At 42.5% G+C, this 20,119-nt stretch overlaps 1 protein-coding gene across 2 annotated transcripts in view; it reads left to right on the forward strand.

Annotated features, from left to right (window-relative positions):
• The first annotated feature begins 7,408 nt into the window (after nt 1–7,408).
• The window catches only part of fbxl8 (F-box and leucine-rich repeat protein 8), a 31,608-nt gene continuing 18,897 nt past the window's right edge, over nt 7,409–20,119 (forward strand). For both annotated transcript variants that reach the window (XM_038982721.1, XM_038982722.1), the window contains exons 1-2: nt 7,409–7,945; nt 16,655–16,860. In XM_038982721.1, the coding sequence (XP_038838649.1) occupies nt 7,809–7,945; nt 16,655–16,860 (343 nt within the window). In that variant the 5' untranslated portion in view covers nt 7,409–7,808. The remainder of the gene's footprint in view (nt 7,946–16,654; nt 16,861–20,119) is intronic.

A 20,119-nucleotide genomic window follows, 5' to 3' on the forward strand; every position in this document is an offset into this window, starting at 1 on the left:
ACATCCACAGGCCCACTAGAGGACAGACTAAACATCCACAGGCCCACTAGAGGACAGACTCTGGAGCCAGTCTGTACTGTAGAGTCTACAAGGACTGTATCCTGAATAGGGTGACCCAAATGGAACCCTATTTCCTATATAGTGCACTACTACCCCATGGGCCCTGATCAAATGTAGTGCACTATAAAGGGAATAGGGAGGCATTTGGGACAATAGTGTATTTTGTAGAAACAGTATATTGCACAACCCCAGGCGGCGTTGTCAGTAGTGTGTGGTGCCTGACAATAGAAGAAGATTTTTGTTCTGGAAAATGTATTACACTGTCACCTTTGTTCCAACTGAATCCGTATCCTGTAAAGGGGGACATTTACACACAACTCTTGACTTCAGCATAAATCATGAATCAGTGTCAATAAGGAGACTTGTAATCGATAAAGCAATCGACCCAGACTACTAAAGTGTCCTCCTGATCACACTCAGTGCCTCTCTACTTCTTCTGATATGGTCAAACATCAGGAGTCGTATCACTCCGCCTCTCTGGGCGTCTCTTTCTTTCTAACTCTGTCTTTTTGTGTGTTTGTTGCTTCTATTTTATCCAGATTTTGGATTAACATTCTGGTGTTCACCAATTAAATGAACTGGCCACACATGGAAACCTGTGTTTTTGTTTCATTATGTATTTACAGAAACATTGTTTTCCCCATATTAATATATTTTAATTGTTGAGGTTTTTGAACACTTGGTAACATGTTTTGAAACGGCCTGTATTGATGCTGGCCAGTGTTTGTTAAATCTCCATTTTATTTGATTGAAACAGAACAGTGAAATATTAAATAATCAATGGATATTTATTGAAAATTGTAATGTACTGTAGAATTTCACCGTGTCACAAGGACTTCCCAGTTAGCATTGAGAGATCGGGTGGTCGTTCTAACTTCTGCCACCTCAAGTCTCCTTCACCCTTACAGGACACTGCAGGAACTCAGATCATGATCCCCCACCTCAAGTCTCCTTCACCCTTACAGGACACTGCAGGAACTCAGATCATGATCCCCCACCTCAAGTCTCCTTCACCCTTACAGGGCACTGCAGGAACTCAGATCATGATCCCCCACCTCAAGTCTCCTTCACCCTTACAGGACACTGCAGGAACTCAGATCATGATCCCCCACCTCAAGTCTCCTTCACCCTTACAGGACACTGCAGGAACTCAGATCATGATCCCCCACCTCAAGTCTCCTTCACCCTTACAGGACACTGCAGGAACTCAGATCATGATCCCCCACCTCAAGTCTCCTTCACCCTTACAGGACACTGCAGGAACTCAGATCATGATCCCCCACCTCAAGTCTCCTTCACCCTTACAGGACACTGTAGGAACTCAGATCATGATCCCCCACCTCAAGTCTCCTTCACCCTTACAGGGCACTGCAGGAACTCAGATCATGATCCCCCACCTCAAGTCTCCTTCACCCTTACAGGACACTGCAGGAACTCAGATCATGATCCCCCACCTCAAGTCTCCTTCACCCTTACAGGACACTGCAGGAACTCAGATCATGATCCCCCACCTCAAGTCTCCTTCACCCTTACAGGACACTGCAGGAACTCAGATCATGATCCCCCACCACAGTTACAACACCGTCGTCCTTCTACACATAGTTCTTCAGTATACTCCGTCCGTCTGTCTGTGAAACATGACCAAATCCTTAACAGTTCTTACACTTCAGTGGTTTGGGGACATAAACTCTTACATTTTTTACATTTTACATTTTAGTCATTTAGCAGACGCTCTTATCCAGAGCGACTTACAGTAGAATGCATACATTTTTATTACTTTTTTTTTTTTTTTTACATACTGAGACAAGGATATCCCTACCGGCCAATCCCTTCCTAACCCCTAACCCGGACGACGCTATGCCAATTGTGCGTCGCCCCACGGACCTCCCGGTTGCGGCCGGCTGCGACAGAGCCTGGGCGTGAACCCAGAGACTCTGGTGGCGCAGCTAGCACTGCGATGCAGTGCCCTAGACCACTGCGCCACCCGGGAGTACAGCGTGTCTTACATAACCAAGCTTCACATGTGTAGGTATTTGCTCTTTATCAAAAAACAACAGGACCGACAGACTCTTCTTTTCCTCCAGTCACCCAGCGGGTCAGACGCCGGGACACCAACCACACCAGGAATTCTCTTCAGGGTTACAACCTGGACATCCGTCGTCAGGGTTACAACCTGGACATCCGTCGTCAGGGTTACAACCTGGACATCCGTCGTCAGGGTTACAACCTGGACATCCGCCGTCGCCCCCTGAGACGACTCCTTTGACGGGTGTCTCTACTCCACAGTTCAAAACACAAAACTTCTGTTGTCCGGATTCTTTTGAAGTTCACTGCAATCTGTTCTTCAGAAATACAATGAATCAAAAATATGACCCCCCCTGGTCACTCTGACAGACTCCTTTTCCAAGTGCATACTTCACACCTCAGAGAGGTTTCCCACATATGCATCCTTACTCAACAAACGCATCCCAACAAGAAGCGATTCATTATCATTCATACACGTATCATCCACTCCAATTTCAGACAATTTCATTTTAGTTCCAGTTTTCGATACCACTGTTGTCCACTCAGAACATTCTTCTTCACCAAATGTACTCAATAAAAAAATTGCCGCCACCTACGGGGTAGTAACAAATACTAATACTAAAAATTCCTACTAATTACCAAAATAATAATAAACACGAACCAAATTCACGCCACTACCCTGAATTTCAAACAATAACTGTACTCTTCAGATCCCTACACAGGTTCAGGGACCTGGGAGAGGGGACCTCCTCATTCAGTTCTCCCTGTAATATTTCAGCTGTGAAGTCCTGGAGATCCAGAAATCTATTTGCTGCCTTCACAATGATGTCTAGCTTCGTAGATTTAAAAACATATATTTTTATTAGTATCACTTGCGCTATAAACACAACAAAGTCCACCACTATTAGTATGCCATGATCATTCTCCTGCATGGCATTCCCTGCAGACTGTGGGACATCCGCTACCATCTCCTCTCTACTCTCATTCATTCAACTATTTTCTTCTCTGCGTGTTTCTCCCTTATAAGAGGTTTGGAAACTCCATGGAGGATGGTTTCAACTAACGTTAGTTACCACAGCCACAAAGTCAAAATTGGTTACGTTGTAAAAAATTATAGGAAAAAAACACAATTAGCTTTTGAGTCTTAGTTTAAAGTTATGAGTGTGTTTACGCTTAGGGTTATGTTTAAAATCACATTTTAAGAAGAAAAAAAAGTAGAAATAGGCGAGATTTGGCTGTGGTAACTAGTGACGACCAGGGAGGATGGTAGCTACGAGGAACTTCCTGTTCAGGCTTTCCCGCTTCTTCTGTGGGGTTTAAGAGGTGCCGCCACCTACTGGCCGTTGTGATCAACTTCTTCAAATTGGCGAAGCGGTTTAAGGGAGCGTATTTTATTGCTAGAAAGGAACCGTTTGTATTGCCCCAAATATACAGTAGTTTATATTAAATCGCTCTCCGTTGCAATGGTAAAATGTAGGCTATTTTGGGGCATAATCAATATATCATTAATCTACTTAAACTGTAAATTATTAGGCCAACATCTATCACTTTTTGTGTCATCGGCAAATGGATTATATCAATATGTGTGGTTGTATTGTTTTTAAAAGAGCAAATAAATTAAATAAATTAAAATCCCAACAAATGTAAGGTATTTATAGAAACAACAAAAACATCTTGAAGCCTCTGCCTGTGCTTAGCTGGAAGGTGGCAGACTGCCTTGCTGTGGTTAGCTGGAAGGTGGCAGACTGCCTGGCTGTGGTTAGCTGGAAGGTGGCAGACTGCCTGGCTGTGGTTAGCTGGAAGGTGGCAGACTGCCTGGCTGTGGTTAGCTGGAAGGTGGCAGACTCTGCCTGGCTGTGGTTAGCTGGAAGGTGGCAGACTGCCTGGCTGTGGTTAGCTGGAAGGTGGCAGACTGCCTGGCTGTGGTTAGCTGGAAGGTGGCAGACTGCCTGGCTGTGGTTAGCTGGAAGGTGGCAGACTGCCTGGCTGTGGTTAGCTGGAAGGTGGCAGACTGCCTGGCTGTGGTTAGCTGGAAGGTGGCAGACTGCCTGGCTGTGGTTAGCTGGAAGGTGGCAGACTGCCTGGCTGTGGTTAGCTGGAAGGTGGCAGACTGCCTGGCTGTGGTTAGCTGGAAGGTGGCAGACTGCCTGGCTGTGGTTAGCTGGAAGGTGGCAGACTGCCTGGCTGTGGTTAGCTGGAAGGTGGCAGACTGCCTGGCTGTGGTTAGCTGGAAGGTGGCAGACTGCCTGGCTGTGGTTAGCTGGAAGGTGGCAGACTGCCTGGCTGTGGTTAGCTGGAAGGTGGCAGACTCTGCCTGGCTGTGGTTAGCTGGAAGGTGGCAGACTCTGCCTGGCTGTGGTTAGCTGGAAGGTGGCAGACTCTGCCTGGCTGTGGTTAGCTGGAAGGTGGCAGACTCTGCCTGGCTGTGGTTAGCTGGAAGGTGGCAGACTGCCTGGCTGTGGTTAGCTGGAAGGTGGCAGACTGCCTGGCTGTGGTTAGCTGGAAGGTGGCAGACTGCCTGGCTGTGGTTAGCTGGAAGGTGGCAGACTGCCTGGCTGTGGTTAGCTGGAAGGTGGCAGACTGCCTGGCTGTGGTTAGCTGGAAGGTGGCAGACTGCCTGGCTGTGGTTAGCTGGAAGGTGGCAGACTGCCTGGCTGTGGTTAGCTGGAAGGTGGCAGGCTGAATTTGAGATTAGAGAAATTCTTTGCCATTTTCTTTCAAATTAACTCATGGCTAAATGGTTTGCCTAGGGTTTATAGCGGTCCAATGAGTGGGGGCTGTAGTAGGATGTCCCTTGGGGATATCCGTACCTATGTATGACATGTGAGAGTTAGATTAGTAAACACGCTGGAGCTAGAACCTCGTTGTCGTGCGTCATTATTTTAGATAATACTACATGGTGTCAGAAGTGGTTTTAAAATTCACAAAAGCACTGGACAACTTGCCTCCCAGAGTTCTGCGCTTCCGCCTCAGATTACTGAGGTTCACCTACAAGATGGTGTATGTGCCAGGGAAGGCACTGATCACAGCAGATGCACTCTCCAGGGCCCCAATTAAACGTCTATTATCAGAGGAGGAGCAATGTCTAGAGGGTGAGGTACAGGTGACCATTAATGCAATAAGGGACAGTCTACCTGCATCTCAGACCAAACTGCAGCAGATTGCAGAGGAGCAACAACGAGATCCCATCTGCCAACAGATAGTGCAGCAGTGCAAAATGGGATGGCCCAGGCAGGAGGAACTGCCTCAGCTGCTGAAGCCCTATTGGGTGCACCAAAGTGACTTCCACTGTCATGGAGACCTTCTCATGAAAGGACAACGGATAGTTATCCCAGAGACTCTACAACCAGAAATGCAGACTGAGTGCATGAGGGACACATGGGGATAACCAAATGCAGACTGAGTGCATGATGGACACATGGGGATAACCAAATGCAGACTGAGGGCTCAACAGTCAGTGTGGTGGCTTGGTCTGAGTACTCAGATTGCCAAGCTAGTGGCCCAGTGTGAGGTCTGTACAAAATGTCAACCTTGTCATCCGGAGCCAATGATGGCAACGGAGCTGCCAAAACGGCCATGGCAAAAGGTAGGGGCAGATATGTTCTATTGGAAAAAGGACACTTATCTCCTAGTGGTAGATTACTACTCAAGATACATTGAAATAGCAAAGACACCCATAACCACATCAGCTGGTGTTATCAATGGATTAAAGTCATTTTTTTCCCAGGCAAGGGGTCGCTGAGGTCCTGGTTACAGATAACGCTCCCCAGTTCTCTGCGAGCTCCTTTTCTGCTTTTGCCGCAGAATATGACTTCACACATGTGACCAGTAGCCCCTACCATAAACAGAGTAACGGTGAGGCAGAGAGAGCTGTGAAAACAGTCAAGGGACTGCTGAAAAAGAACAAGGATCCATACAGGGCTCTGTTAGCTTACAGAGTTACACCACTGCATCATGGGCCGTCGCCTGCCGAGCTCCTGATGGGCAGGATGTTGCATTCCCCATTGCCTGTCTCGCCGGCTCAGCTTAAACCCCGATGGCCTAACAGGAAGGCCTTTGCTGAGAGGGACAAACGGCTGAAACAAACACAAACTGGAGACTTTAATCGGAGACACCGTGCTACGGAGGCGCCAGATCTGGCAGAAGGTCAACGTGTGTGTGGATTACAAACTCAAAGACAGCAGCAACAGTGCTGAGGAAAGCGGATGCCCCACGCTCCTATGTGGTGGACACAGGCTCAGAAGAGGTACGGAGGAACAGAACACACCTCAGAGCTCTTCCAGATCTACCAGCCGCACAGGCTGAGGCCACAGAAAATGCACAAAATGAGGGTGAAGGAGAGAGAACGCTCACAGAGCCACAAGCGCGCCCAAAAAGGGATGTGAAGCGCTGAAAGAGTATGTTACGTGAAGAGAAAACATACTGTTGGGGACCATACCCAGCAAAAAGGGGACTGTACCTAAGTTAATGTTCATACTGTGTGATTTTAATGCTTTCATACTGTTTCAGGATGGGAAGTAGCATGTTAGAGAATAATACTGGTTTCAGTTATGCTTCAGTGGTTATGCATGTTGAGTTCTTGTTCATGGGAGAGGGGAAGATGTAGTAGGATGTCCCTTGGGGGTATCCGTACCTACGTATGACATGTGAGAGTTAGGTTAATAAACCAGGCTGGAGCTAGAACCTCTTTGTCGTGCGTCCTTATTTTAGATCATACTACAGGGATGCAAATCATGTCTTGACTGGCAAACTCCACTGGACGTAGCGCCCGCGGAAAATAGCAAGCGTAGAAAAAGTACCCAATTGTTATACTTGAGGAACAGTATAGATACCTTAATAGAAAATGACCCAAGTAAAAGTGAAAGTCAGCCAGTAAAGTACTACTTGAGTAAAAGTTTTAAAGAATTTGGTTTTAAATTTTGGGCTCCCAAAGAGGCGCAGTGGTCTAGGGCACTGCATCTCAGTGCAAGAGACATCACTGTGTCCCTGGTTCGAATCCAGGCTGCGTCACATCCGGCAGTGATTGGGAGTCCCATAGGGCGGCGCACAATTGGCCCAGAGTCGTCAGGGTTTGGCCCGGCGTCGTCAGGGTTTCGGCCCGGCATCGTCAGGGTTTCGGCCCGGCATCGTCAGGGTTTGGTAAACCCTGTAAAAAGTAAAAAGTACATTTTCTTTAGGAATGTAGTGAGGTAAAAGTTCTCAAAAATATAAATAGTAAAGTACAGATACTTTACACCACTACAAGCTGGGGATTATTTTGCTATCTGGAAGCATTATGAAGCTCAACCCGGAAGTGACGTTTTCCGGCAAAGGGTTTCCACTAGATAGCACAGCCACAAAGTCAAAATTGACCAAATCGTAAAAATTAATGAAAACAAAATTGTGCTTTTTTGTCTTCATTTAAGTTTTGCGGTGTGATTAGGTACAAAAACAGATTTGAAGAATATACATTTTAGGAAGAAATGGTGTTTCTGACTATGTGGCTGCTGTGGTATCTAGTGACGACCAGGGCAAAGGGAATTGTTGAAACGTTTTTGCAACGGAGAACCGATTCGTATTTACACAAGTTCAGCTAGTTCGGACTCCGTTTTAAAAAGTTATCTCGTTTCGTGTTTTACCGAACACACACAAGGGATTGATCAGTTCTTATACAAATACATATAAATGTAACTGTTGTTCTGTTAAATAGCCTACTGTACTATTTATCGACAGTCGACAGCGGTATGGAGTTTCCCGAGGAGGTCCTCGCCCACATATTCTCCTACCTGTCGGTAAAGGAACGGGATAGCGCGTCAGCAGTATGTAGGAGATGGTCGCAGTCCATGAGCCACCCGCGAGTGTGGCGGTACACTGAAATAAGGTGAGAGATTCAGAGTTGTACATGTCGGTGATCACGTTGCCCTGCTCAGACGCTGCACGCAGGGCCTGCAACACGACAAATACACGACAATGACAAATGGTTTTGGTAACTTGGGCAGAATAAGTTCACGTTGATTCACTGAGGCAAAAAGGGCAGTTTAATTCAATAAGAGAAAAGCTGCGAAATGGAGAGTTGAAAATTAATGAAGAGAGGACCAGAACAGCAGTCTAATGTTCTAGAAGAGAGGACCAGAACAGTAGTCTAATGTTATAGAAGAGAGGACCAGAACAGTAGTCTAATGTTATAGAAGAGAGGACCAGAACAGTAGTCTGTTATAGTAGAGAGGACCAGGACAGTAGTCTAATGTTATAGAAGAGAGGACCATAACAGTAGTCTAATGTTATAGAAGAGAGGACCAGAACAGTAGTCTAATGTTATAGAAGAGAGGACCAGAACAGTAGTCTAATGTTATAGAAGAGAGGACCAGAACAGTAGTCTAATGTTCTAGAAGAGAGGACCAGAACAGTAGTCTGTTATAGAAGAGAGGACCAGAACAGTAGTCTGATGTTATAGAAGAGAGGACCAGAACAGTAGTCTAATGTTATAGAAGAGAGGACCAGAACAGTAGTCTGTTATAGAAGAGAGGACCAGAACAGTAGTCTGATGTTATAGAAGAGAGGACCAGAACAGTAGTCTGTTATAGAAGAGAGGACCAGAACAGTAGTCTGATGTTATAGAGGAGAGGACCAGAACAGTAGTCTGATGTTATAGAAGAGAGGACCAGAACAGTAGTCTGGTATAGAAGAGAGGACCAGAACAGTAGTCTGTTATAGAAGAGAGGACCAGAACAGTAGTCTGATGTTATAGAAGAGAGGACCAGAACAGTAGTCTGGTATAGAAGAGAGGACCAGAACAGTAGTCTAATGTTATAGAAGAGAGGACCAGAACAGTAGTCTAATGTTATAGAAGAGAGGACCAGAACAGTAGTCTAATGTTATAGAAGAGAGGACCAGAACAGTAGTCTGTTATAGAAGAGAGGACCAGAACAGTAGTCTAACGTTATAGAAGAGAGGACCAGAACAGTAGTCTAATGTTATAGAAGAGAGGACCAGAACAGCAGTCTAATGTTATAGAAGAGAGGACCAGAACAGTAGTCTAATGTTATAGTAGAGAGGACCAGAACAGTAGTCTGTTATAGAAGAGAGGACCAGAACAGTAGTCTAATGTTATAGTAGAGAGGACCAGAACAGTAGTCTAATGGTATAGTAGAGAGGACCAGAACAGTAGTCTGTTATAGAAGAGAGGACCAGAACAGTAGTCTGTTATAGAAGAGAGGACCAGAACAGTAGTCTGGTATAGAAGAGAGGACCAGAACAGTAGTCTGGTATAGAAGAGAGGACCAGAACAGTAGTCTGATGTTATAGAAGAGAGGACCAGAACAGTAGTCTGGTATAGAAGAGAGGACCAGAACAGTAGTCTAATGTTATAGTAGAGAGGACCAGAACAGTAGTCTAATGTTATAGAGGACCAGAACAGTAGTCAGATGTTATAGAGGACCAGAACAGTAGTCTGTTATAGAAGAGAGGACCAGAACAGTAGTCTGTTATAGAAGAGAGGACCAGAACAGTAGTCTGTTATAGAAGAGAGGACCAGAACAGTAGTCAGATGTTGTAGAGGACCAGAACAGTAGTCAGATGTTATAGAGGACCAGAACAGTAGTCTGTTATAGAAGAGAGGACCAGAACAGTAGTCTGTTATAGAAGAGAGGACCAGAACAGTAGTCTGTTATAGAAGAGAGGACCAGAACAGTAGTCTAATGTTATAGAAGAGAGGACCAGAACAGTAGTCTGTTATAGAAGAGAGGACCAGAACAGTAGTCTAATGTTATAGAAGAGAGGACCAGAACAGTAGTCTAATGTTATAGTAGAGAGGACCAGAACAGTAGTCTGTTATAGAAGAGAGGACCAGAACAGTAGTCTGTTATAGAAGAGAGGACCAGAACAGTAGTCTGTTATAGAAGAGAGGACCAGAACAGTAGTCTAATGTTATAGTAGAGAGGACCAGAACAGTAGTCTAATGTTATAGTAGAGAGGACCAGAACAGTAGTCTGTTATAGAAGAGAGGACCAGAACAGTAGTCTGTTATAGAAGAGAGGACCAGAACAGTAGTCTGTTATAGAAGAGAGGACCAGAACAGTAGTCTAATGTTATAGTAGAGAGGACCAGAACAGTAGTCTAATGTTATAGTAGAGAGGACCAGAACAGTAGTCTGTTATAGAAGAGAGGACCAGAACAGTAGTCTAATGTTATAGAAGAGAGGACCAGAACAGTAGTCTGTTATAGAAGAGAGGACCAGAACAGTAGTCTAATGTTCTAGAAGAGAGGACCAGAACAGTAGTCTGTTATAGAAGAGAGGACCAGAACAGTAGTCTAATGTTATAGTAGAGAGGACCAGAACAGTAGTCTAATGTTATAGAAGAGAGGACCAGAACAGTAGTCTGTTATAGAAGAGAGGACCAGAACAGTAGTTTGTTATAGAAGAGAGGACCAGAACAGTAGTCTAATGTTCTAGAAGAGAGGACCAGAACAGTAGTCTGTTATAGAAGAGAGGACCAGAACAGTAGTCTGTTATAGAAGAGAGGACCAGAACAGTAGTCTGTTATAGAAGAGAGGACCAGAACAGTAGTCTAATGTTATAGAAGAGAGGACCAGAACAGTAGTCTGATGTTATAGAAGAGAGGACCAGAACAGTAGTCTGTTATAGAAGAGAGGACCAGAACAGTAGTCTGTTATAGAAGAGAGGACCAGAACAGCAGTCTAATGTTATAGAAGAGAGGACCAGAACAGTAGTCTGTTATAGAAGAGAGGACCAGAACAGTAGTCTAATGTTATAGAAGAGAGGACCAGAACAGTAGTCTGTTATAGAAGAGAGGACCAGAACAGTAGTCTGATGTTATAGAAGAGAGGACCAGAACAGTAGTCTGTTATAGAAGAGAGGACCAGAACAGTAGTCTGTTATAGAAGAGAGGACCAGAACAGTAGTCTGTTATAGAAGAGAGGACCAGAACAGTAGTCTAATGTTATAGAAGAGAGGACCAGAACAGTAGTCTAATGTTATAGAAGAGAGGACCAGAACAGTAGTCTGTTATAGAAGAGAGGACCAGAACAGTAGTCTGTTATAGAAGAGAGGACCAGAACAGTAGTCTGTTATAGAAGAGAGGACCAGAACAGTAGTCTGTTATAGAAGAGAGGACCAGAACAGTAGTCTGTTATAGAAGAGAGGACCAGAACAGTAGTCTAATGTTATAGAAGAGAGGACCAGAACAGTAGTCTGTTATAGAAGAGAGGACCAGAACAGTAGTCTAACGTTATAGAAGAGAGGACCAGAACAGTAGTCTGTTATAGAAGAGAGGACCAGAACAGTAGTCTAATGTTATAGAAGAGAGGACCAGAACAGTAGTCTAATGTTATAGAAGAGAGGACCAGAACAGTAGTCTGATGTTATAGAAGAGAGGACCAGAACAGCAGTCTGTTATAGAAGAGAGGACCAGAACAGTAGTCTGTTATAGAAGAGAGGACCAGAACAGTAGTCTGTTATAGAAGAGAGGACCAGAACAGTAGTCTGTTATAGAAGAGAGGACCAGAACAGTAGTCTGTTATAGAAGAGAGGACCAGAACAGTAGTCTAATGTTATAGAAGAGAGGACCAGAACAGTAGTCTAATGTTATAGAAGAGAGGACCAGAACAGTAGTTTGTTATAGAAGAGAGGACCAGAACAGTAGTCTGTTATAGAAGAGAGGACCAGAACAGTAGTCTGTTATAGAAGAGAGGACCAGACCAGTAGTCTAATGTTATAGAAGAGAGGACCAGAACAGTAGTCTGTTATAGAAGAGAGGACCAGACCAGTAGTCTAATGTTATAGAAGAGAGGACCAGAACAGTAGTCTAATGTTATAGAAGAGAGGACCAGAACAGTAGTCTGTTATAGAAGAGAGGACCAGAACAGTAGTCTAACGTTATAGAAGAGAGGACCAGAACAGTAGTCTGATGTTATAGAAGAGAGGACCAGAACAGTAGTCTGTTATAGTAGAGAGGACCAGAACAGTAGTCTGTTATAGAAGAGAGGACCAGAACAGTAGTCTGTTATAGAAGAGAGGACCAGAACAGTAGTCTGTTATAGAAGAGAGGACCAGAACAGTAGTCTGTTATAGAAGAGAGGACCAGAACAGTAGTCTAATGTTATAGAAGAGAGGACCAGAACAGTAGTCTACTATTATAGAAGAGAGGACCAGAACAGTAGTCTAATGTTATAGAAGAGAGGACCAGAACAGTAGTCTGTTATAGTAGAGAGGACCAGAACAGTAGTCTAATGTTATAGAAGAGAGGACCAGAACAGTAGTCTAATGTTATAGAAGAGAGGACCAGAACAGTAGTCTAATGTTATAGAAGAGAGGACCAGAACAGTAGTCTAATGTTATAGAAGAGAGGACCAGAACAGTAGTCTAATGTTATAGAAGAGAGGACCAGAACAGTAGTCTAATGTTATAGAAGAGAGGACCAGAACAGTAGTCTGTTATAGAAGAGAGGACCAGAACAGTAGTCTGATGTTATAGAAGAGAGGACCAGCACAGTAGTCTAATGTTATAGAAGAGAGGACCAGAACAGTAGTCTAATGTTATAGAAGAGAGGACCAGAACAGTAGTCTGATGTTATAGAAGAGAGGACCAGAACAGTAGTCTGTTATAGAAGAGAGGACCAGAACAGTAGTCTGTTATAGAAGAGAGGACCAGAACAGTAGTCTGTTATAGAAGAGAGGACCAGAACAGTAGTCTGTTATAGAAGAGAGGACCAGAACAGTAGTCTGTTATAGAAGAGAGGACCAGAACAGTAGTCTGTTATAGAAGAGAGGACCAGAACAGTAGTCTGATGTTATAGAAGAGAGGACCAGAACAGTAGTCTAATGTTATAGAAGAGAGGACCAGAACAGTAGTCTAATGTTATAGAAGAGAGGACCAGAACAGTAGTCTGTTATAGTAGAGAGGACCAGAACAGTAGTCTGTTATAGAAGAGAGGACCAGAACAGTAGTCTGTTATAGAAGAGAGGACCAGAACAGTAGTCTGTTATAGAAGAGAGGACCAGAACAGTAGTCTGTTATAGAAGAGAGGACCAGAACAGTAGTCTGTTATAGAAGAGAGGACCAGAACAGTAGTCTGTTATAGAAGAGAGGACCAGAACAGTAGTCCAATGTTATAGAAGAGAGGACCAGAACAGTATTCTGTTATAGAAGAGAGGACCAGAACAGTAGTCTGATGTTATAGAAGAGAGGACCAGAACAGTAGTCTGTTATAGTAGAGAGGACCAGAACAGTAGTCTAATGTTATAGAAGAGAGGACCAGAACAGTAGTCTAATGTTATAGAAGAGAGGACCAGAACAGTAGTCTGTTATAGAAGAGAGGACCAGAACAGTAGTCTGTTATAGAAGAGAGGACCAGAACAGTAGTCTGTTATAGAAGAGAGGACCAGAACAGTAGTCTGTTATAGAAGAGAGGACCAGAACAGTAGTCTAATGTTATAGAAGAGAGGACCAGAACAGTAGTCTAATGTTATAGAAGAGAGGACCAGCACAGTAGTCTAATGTTATAGAAGAGAGGACCAGAACAGTAGTCTGTTATAGTAGAGAGGACCAGAACAGTAGTCTGTTATAGAAGAGAGGACCAGAACAGTAGTCTAATGTTATAGAAGAGAGGACCAGAACAGTAGTCTAATGGTATAGAAGAGAGGACCAGAACAGTAGTCTAATGGTATAGAAGAGAGGACCAGAACAGTAGTCTAATGTTATAGAAGAGAGGACCAGAACAGTAGTCTAATGTTATAGAAGAGACGACCAGAACAGTAGTCTGTTATAGAAGAGAGGACCAGAACAGTAGTCTGATGTTATAGAAGAGAGGACCAGAACAGTAGTCTAACGTTATAGAAGAGAGGACCAGAACAGTAGTCTGATGTTATAGAAGAGAGGACCAGAACAGTAGTCTGATGTTATAGAAGAGAGGACCAGAACAGTAGTCTGTTATAGAAGAGAGGACCAGAACAGTAGTCTGTTATAGAAGAGAGGACCAGTATCTAATTATAGACAAGTTGAATAACAAGTAGCCTGGTGGGACATTTTAAGCAGAAACAAAGAACTGTAAAAAAAAGGCCTGTCTAAAAAAGGCCTGTCTAAAAAGGCCTGTCTAAAAAGGCCTGTCTAAAAAAGGCCTGTCTAAAAAAGGCCTGTCTAAAAAGAACTGTCTAAAAAGAACTGTCTAAAAAGAACTGTCTAAAAAAGGCCTGTCTAAAAAGAACTGTCTAAAAAAGGCCTGTCTAAAAAAGGCCTGTCTAAAAAGAACTGTCTAAAAAGAACTGTCTAAAAAGAACTGTCTAAAAAGAACTGTCTAAAAAAGGCCTGTCTAAAAAGAACTGTCTAAAAAGAACTGTCTAAAAAAGGCCTGTCTAAAAAGGCCTGTCTAAAAAGGCCTGTCTAAAAAAGGCCTGTCTAAAAAGAACTGTCTAAAAAAGGCCTGTCTAAAAAAGGCCTGTCTAAAAAAGGCCTGTCTAAAAAAGGCCTGTCTAAAAAGGCCTGTCTAAAAAAGGCCTGTCTAAAAAAGGCCTGTCTAAAAAGAACTGTCTAAAAAAGGCCTGTCTAAAAAGAACTGTCTAAAAAAGGCCTGTCTAAAAAGAACTGTCTAAAAAAGGCCTGTCTAAAAAGGCCTGTCTAAAAAAGGCCTGTCTAAAAAGAACTGTCTAAAAAAGGCCTGTCTAAAAAGAACTGTCTAAAAAAGGCCTGTCTAAAAAGGCCTGTCTAAAAAAGGCCTGTCTAAAAAGAACTGTCTAAATAGAACTGTCTAAATAGAACTGTCTAAAAAAGGCCTGTCTAAAAAGAACTGTCTAAAAAAGAACTGTCTAAAAAGAACTGTCTAAAAAAGGCCTGTCTAAAAAAGGCCTGTCTAAAAAGAACTGTCTAAAAAAGAACTGTCTAAAAAAGGCCTGTCTAAAAAGAACTGTCTAAAAAGAACTGTCTAAAAAAGGCCTGTCTAAAAAGAACTGTCTAAAAAAGGCCTGTCTAAAAAGGCCTGTCTAAAAAAGGCCTGTCTAAAAAAGGCCTGTCTAAAAAAGAACTGTCTAAAAAAGGCCTGTCTAAAAAGAACTGTCTAAAAAAGGCCTGTCTAAAAAGAACTGTCTAAAAAGGCCTGTCTAAAAAGAACTGTCTAAAAAGGCCTGTCTAAAAAAGGCCTGTCTAAAAAAGGCCTGTCTAAAAAAGGCCTGTCTAAAAAGAACTGTCTAAAAAAGGCCTGTCTAAAAAGGCCTGTCTAAAAAAGGCCTGTCTAAAAAAGGCCTGTCTAAAAAAGGCCTGTCTAAAAAAGGCCTGTCTAAAAACATCCCTGGCTGTACAGAACATGTTCTTTGGGTCTGGGTCGGGCCTCAGATTTCCACTCTATTCCATCTAGTCGGGCGGTTGCGGACGGGTTATTAGCAGTTGTGGGCGGGTGAACAAACAGCTGACCCACGCATCACTAGCATGCATCAACCACTTTTCATCTATTGGCTGATTGCTACGTGATGTGGTCAGCTGATGTCCAGGCGTTGTGTTCCATGATGTCAGCAACGTCTGGGCCGAGGAACCTTGTGACCGCTCTTCCGGGGACGACAGAAGCTGTCTGGAGTTTGACAACATCTGATTATTTATTATTAGTATTATTTTAGAGTTAGTTATTTTGACACACACGAGATTTCTGTCATGTCGATTGGGAATGGATCAATCGCTATAATTTATCATTCCATAATAACTCTAAATATTCCAGATGAATAAAATAGAAACTTGAAAAAGGCACCTGGACTAAAAGACCACGTTGCTTCATTAATCCCACTAATACTGATGTATTAAACCAGCTAATAGATCAGGCTGCCCTCTGCTCTCTGCAGTCGGAATCGGATATCGTGCTGAAATAGATCCTGATACCCTGTTCTCTCTCTCTACAGGGGTGAGTCTGATAGTAACCTGTTCTCTCTCTCTACAGGGGTGAGTCTGATAGTAACCTGTTCTCTCTCTCTACAGGGGTGAGTCTGATAGTAACCTGTTCTCTCTCTCTACAGGTGTGAGTCTGATAGTAACCTGTTCTCTCTCTCTACAGGTGTGAGTCTGATAGTAACCTGTTCTCTCTCTCTACAGGTGTGAGTCTGATAGTAACCTGTTCTCTCTCTCTACAGGTGTGAGTCTGATAGTAACCTGTTCTCTCTCTCTCTACAGGTGTGAGTCTGATAGTAACCTGTTCTCTCTCTCTCTCTACAGGTGTGAGTCTGATAGTAACCTGTTCTCTCTCTCTACAGGTGTGAGTCTGATAGTAACCTGTTCTCTCTCTCTACAGGGGTGAGTCTGATAGTAACCTGTTCTCTCTCTCTACAGGGGTGAGTCTGATAGTAACCTGTTCTCTCTCTCTACAGGGGTGAGTCTGATAGTAACCTGTTCTCTCTCTCTACAGGGGTGAGTCTGATAGTAACCTGTTCTCTCTCTCTACAGGTGTGAGTCTGATAGTAACCTGTTCTCTCTCTCTACAGGGGTGAGTCTGATAGTAACCTGTTCTCTCTCTCTACAGGGGTGAGTCTGATAGTAACCTGTTCTCTCTCTCTCTACAAGGGTGAGTCTGATAGTAACCTGTTCTCTCTCCGTCTGCAGGTGTGAGACCGGGGAACAGGAGGACCCTGCTCTGCAGCATTTCTCCTCTCTCCTGCCATTGGTCCGTCACCTGAAGATCACCGTCAGTTCGCTGAGCGATCCAGCCAATCGCAGCGCTGCCCTGTCCGTCCTCCGCCTGGCCACCAGCGGTCCCCTGCGGACCCTGACCCTGTCCTGCTCTGGAGGAGTCCCTCTCTTCTACTCAGGTAAACAACAACCAATCAGATCAGCTCTGAACAAAATCTAATGAGAAATAAATCTGATGTGATTGGTCAAAAGACCAAAAGAACTGGGCAGCCTCAGTCGCTCTAGACAAGAGCGTCTGCTAAATCAGTGTTTCTCAACTCCGGTCCTCAAGTTTCTCCCGATAGCACACTTTGTTGTTGTCGCCCCAAACTAACTCACCTGGTTCAACTCATCAAAGGGCTTGATGATTAGTTAGTTGAATCAGGAGTATTGCTTCCATCCCCATCCGTGCCCCATCCTGGGCTTGCACCCTCATGTAAAAACACTACCGAATCATCATTACTACACAGAACCTCCTGCTTTTACTGATGGTTTCCTATTGAGACGTGTAATTAACCAGTTGTGATTTCAGTAGTAATGGGAGATACATTGAGATGTGTAATTAACCAGTTGTGATTTCAGTAGTAATGAGAGATACATTGAGATGTGTAATTAATAAACCAGTTGTGATTTCAGTAGTAATGGGAGATACATTGAGATGTGTAATAAACCAGTTGTGATTTCAGTAGTAATGGGAGATACATTGAGATGTGTAATTAAACCAGTTGTGATTTCAGTAGTAATGGGAGATACATTGAGATGTGTAATTAATAAACCAGTTGTGATTTCAGTAGTAATGAGAGATACATTGAGATGTGTAATTAAACCAGTTGTGATTTCAGTAGTAATGGGAGATACATTGAGATGTGTAATTAACCAGTTGTGATTTCAGTAGTAATGGGAGATACATTGAGATGTGTAATTAAACCAGTTGTGATTTCAGTAGTAATGAGAGATACATTGAGATGTGTAATTAATAAACCAGTTGTGATTTCAGTAGTAATGGGAGATACATTGAGATGTGTAATTAACCAGTTGTGATTTCAGTAGTAATGGGAGATACATTGAGACGTGTAATTAACCAGTTGTGATTTCAGTAGTAATGGGAGATACATTGAGATGTGTAATTAATAAACCAGTTGTGATTTCAGTAGTAATGAGAGATACATTGAGATGTGTAATTAATAAACCAGTTGTGATTTCAGTAGTAATGGGAGATACATTGAGATGTGTAATTAAACCAGTTGTGATTTCAGTAGTAATGAGAGATACATTGAGATGTGTAATTAAACCAGTTGTGATTTCAGTAGTAATGAGAGATACATTGAGATGTGTAATTAATAAACCAGTTGTGATTTCAGTAGTAATGAGAGATACATTGAGATGTGTAATTAAACCAGTTGTGATTTCAGTAGTAATGAGAGATACATTGAGATGTGTAATTAATAAACCAGTTGTGATTTCAGTAGTAATGAGAGATACATTGAGATGTGTAATTAATAAACCAGTTGTGATTTCAGTAGTAATGGGAGATACATTGAGATGTGTAATTAAACCAGTTGTGATTTCAGTAGTAATGAGAGATACATTGAGACGTGTAATTAAACCAGTTGTGATTTCAGTAGTAATGAGAGATACATTGAGATGTGTAATTAAACCAGTTGTGATTTCAGTAGTAATGAGAGATACATTGAGATGTGTAATTAAACCAGTTGTGATTTCAGTAGTAATGAGAGATACATTGAGATGTGTAATTAAACCAGTTGTGATTTCAGTAGTAATGAGAGATACATTGAGATGTGTAATTAATAAACCAGTTGTGATTTCAGTAGTAATGGGAGATACATTGAGATGTGTAATTAATAAACCAGTTGTGATTTCAGTAGTAATGGGAGATACATTGAGATGTGTAATTAATAAACCAGTTGTGATTTCAGTAGTAATGGGAGATACATTGAGATGTGTAATTAATAAACCAGTTGTGATTTCAGTAGTAATGAGAGATACATTGAGATGTGTAATTAATAAACCAGTTGTGATTTCAGTAGTAATGAGAGATACATTGAGACGTGTAATTAATAAACCAGTTGTGATTTCAGTAGTAATGGGAGATACATTGAGACGTGTAATTAAACCAGTTGTGATTTCAGTAGTAATGACAGATACATTGAGACGTGTAATTAATAAACCAGTTGTGATTTCAGTAGTAATGGGAGATACATTGAGATGTGTAATTAATAAACCAGTTGTGATTTCAGTAGTAATGAGAGATACATTGAGATGTGTAATTAATAAACCAGTTGTGATTTCAGTAGTAATGAGAGATACATTGAGATGTGTAATTAAACCAGTTGTGATTTCAGTAGTAATGGGAGATACATTGAGATGTGTAATTAATAAACCAGTTGTGATTTCAGTAGTAATGGGAGATACATTGAGATGTGTAATAAACCAGTTGTGATTTCAGTAGTAATGAGAGATACATTGAGATGTGTCACTGTTGGTGAACACGACATAATTCTCCCTTAAGACCGCTGAGCTTTTGGGTATCTACTACTAAAAACCTACATAATGCCTACATAATGGCTACATAATGTGTCCCTATTAGACTAGTGAACGTGTTATTTCCTCTAGTTTCTAACTGTAGTTAATAGCATCAAACAAGAAATAATACGCTTATACAGACATAATTGCATTTTAAAAAATTAACTTAATTACATTTTTTTTTGTTAATCCCTTTGAGGCCTTGTCTTCATTCAGCTTTGACTTAACTATCTTCAGATTCTCTGTGTTTTGTTGTTGTTGTAGCCACATTTCTCCGTCACGTAACCTTTTAGACAATAAAGACGAGCACAAGAGACAACCAATTAGAAGCCGTTAGCGAGTGAACGTTATTTAGAATAAGGGTTACATGGAGAAAATCGGACCTCTCTGAAATGGAAATAGATTGGCCCTGCCTTCAGCAGAATATATTTCACCTAAACCCTTCCTGAAGCTAAACCCGATACCCCAAATAATCATTAAAACAGGAAGTGGATAGGAGAGAACATGTCTACCGTTTAACCCTCACTTCCTGGACAAACCAGAGTCTTAGATATGTAGTTAACAGCCTGTTCTTCGTCCTGTAAGCATTACGTGGCAACGTAGCGTAACGGCTTTCTTCCTGGGATGAAGGAGAGGACCAAAATGCAGCGCAGTTAGTGTTCAACATGTTTAATTTAACGAACTGTGAACACTTACAACAATACAAAACAACAAACGTGAAAACCGAGACAGTCCTATCTGGTGCAGAACACAAACACAGAGACAGGAAACAACCACCCACAATCCCCAACACAAAACAAGCCACCTATATATGATTCTCAATCAGGGACAACGATTGACAGCTGCCTCTGATTG

Source organism: Salvelinus namaycush, unplaced genomic scaffold (genome assembly GCF_016432855.1).
Source record: "Salvelinus namaycush isolate Seneca unplaced genomic scaffold, SaNama_1.0 Scaffold1264, whole genome shotgun sequence".
Lineage (NCBI taxonomy): Eukaryota > Metazoa > Chordata > Actinopteri > Salmoniformes > Salmonidae > Salvelinus > Salvelinus namaycush.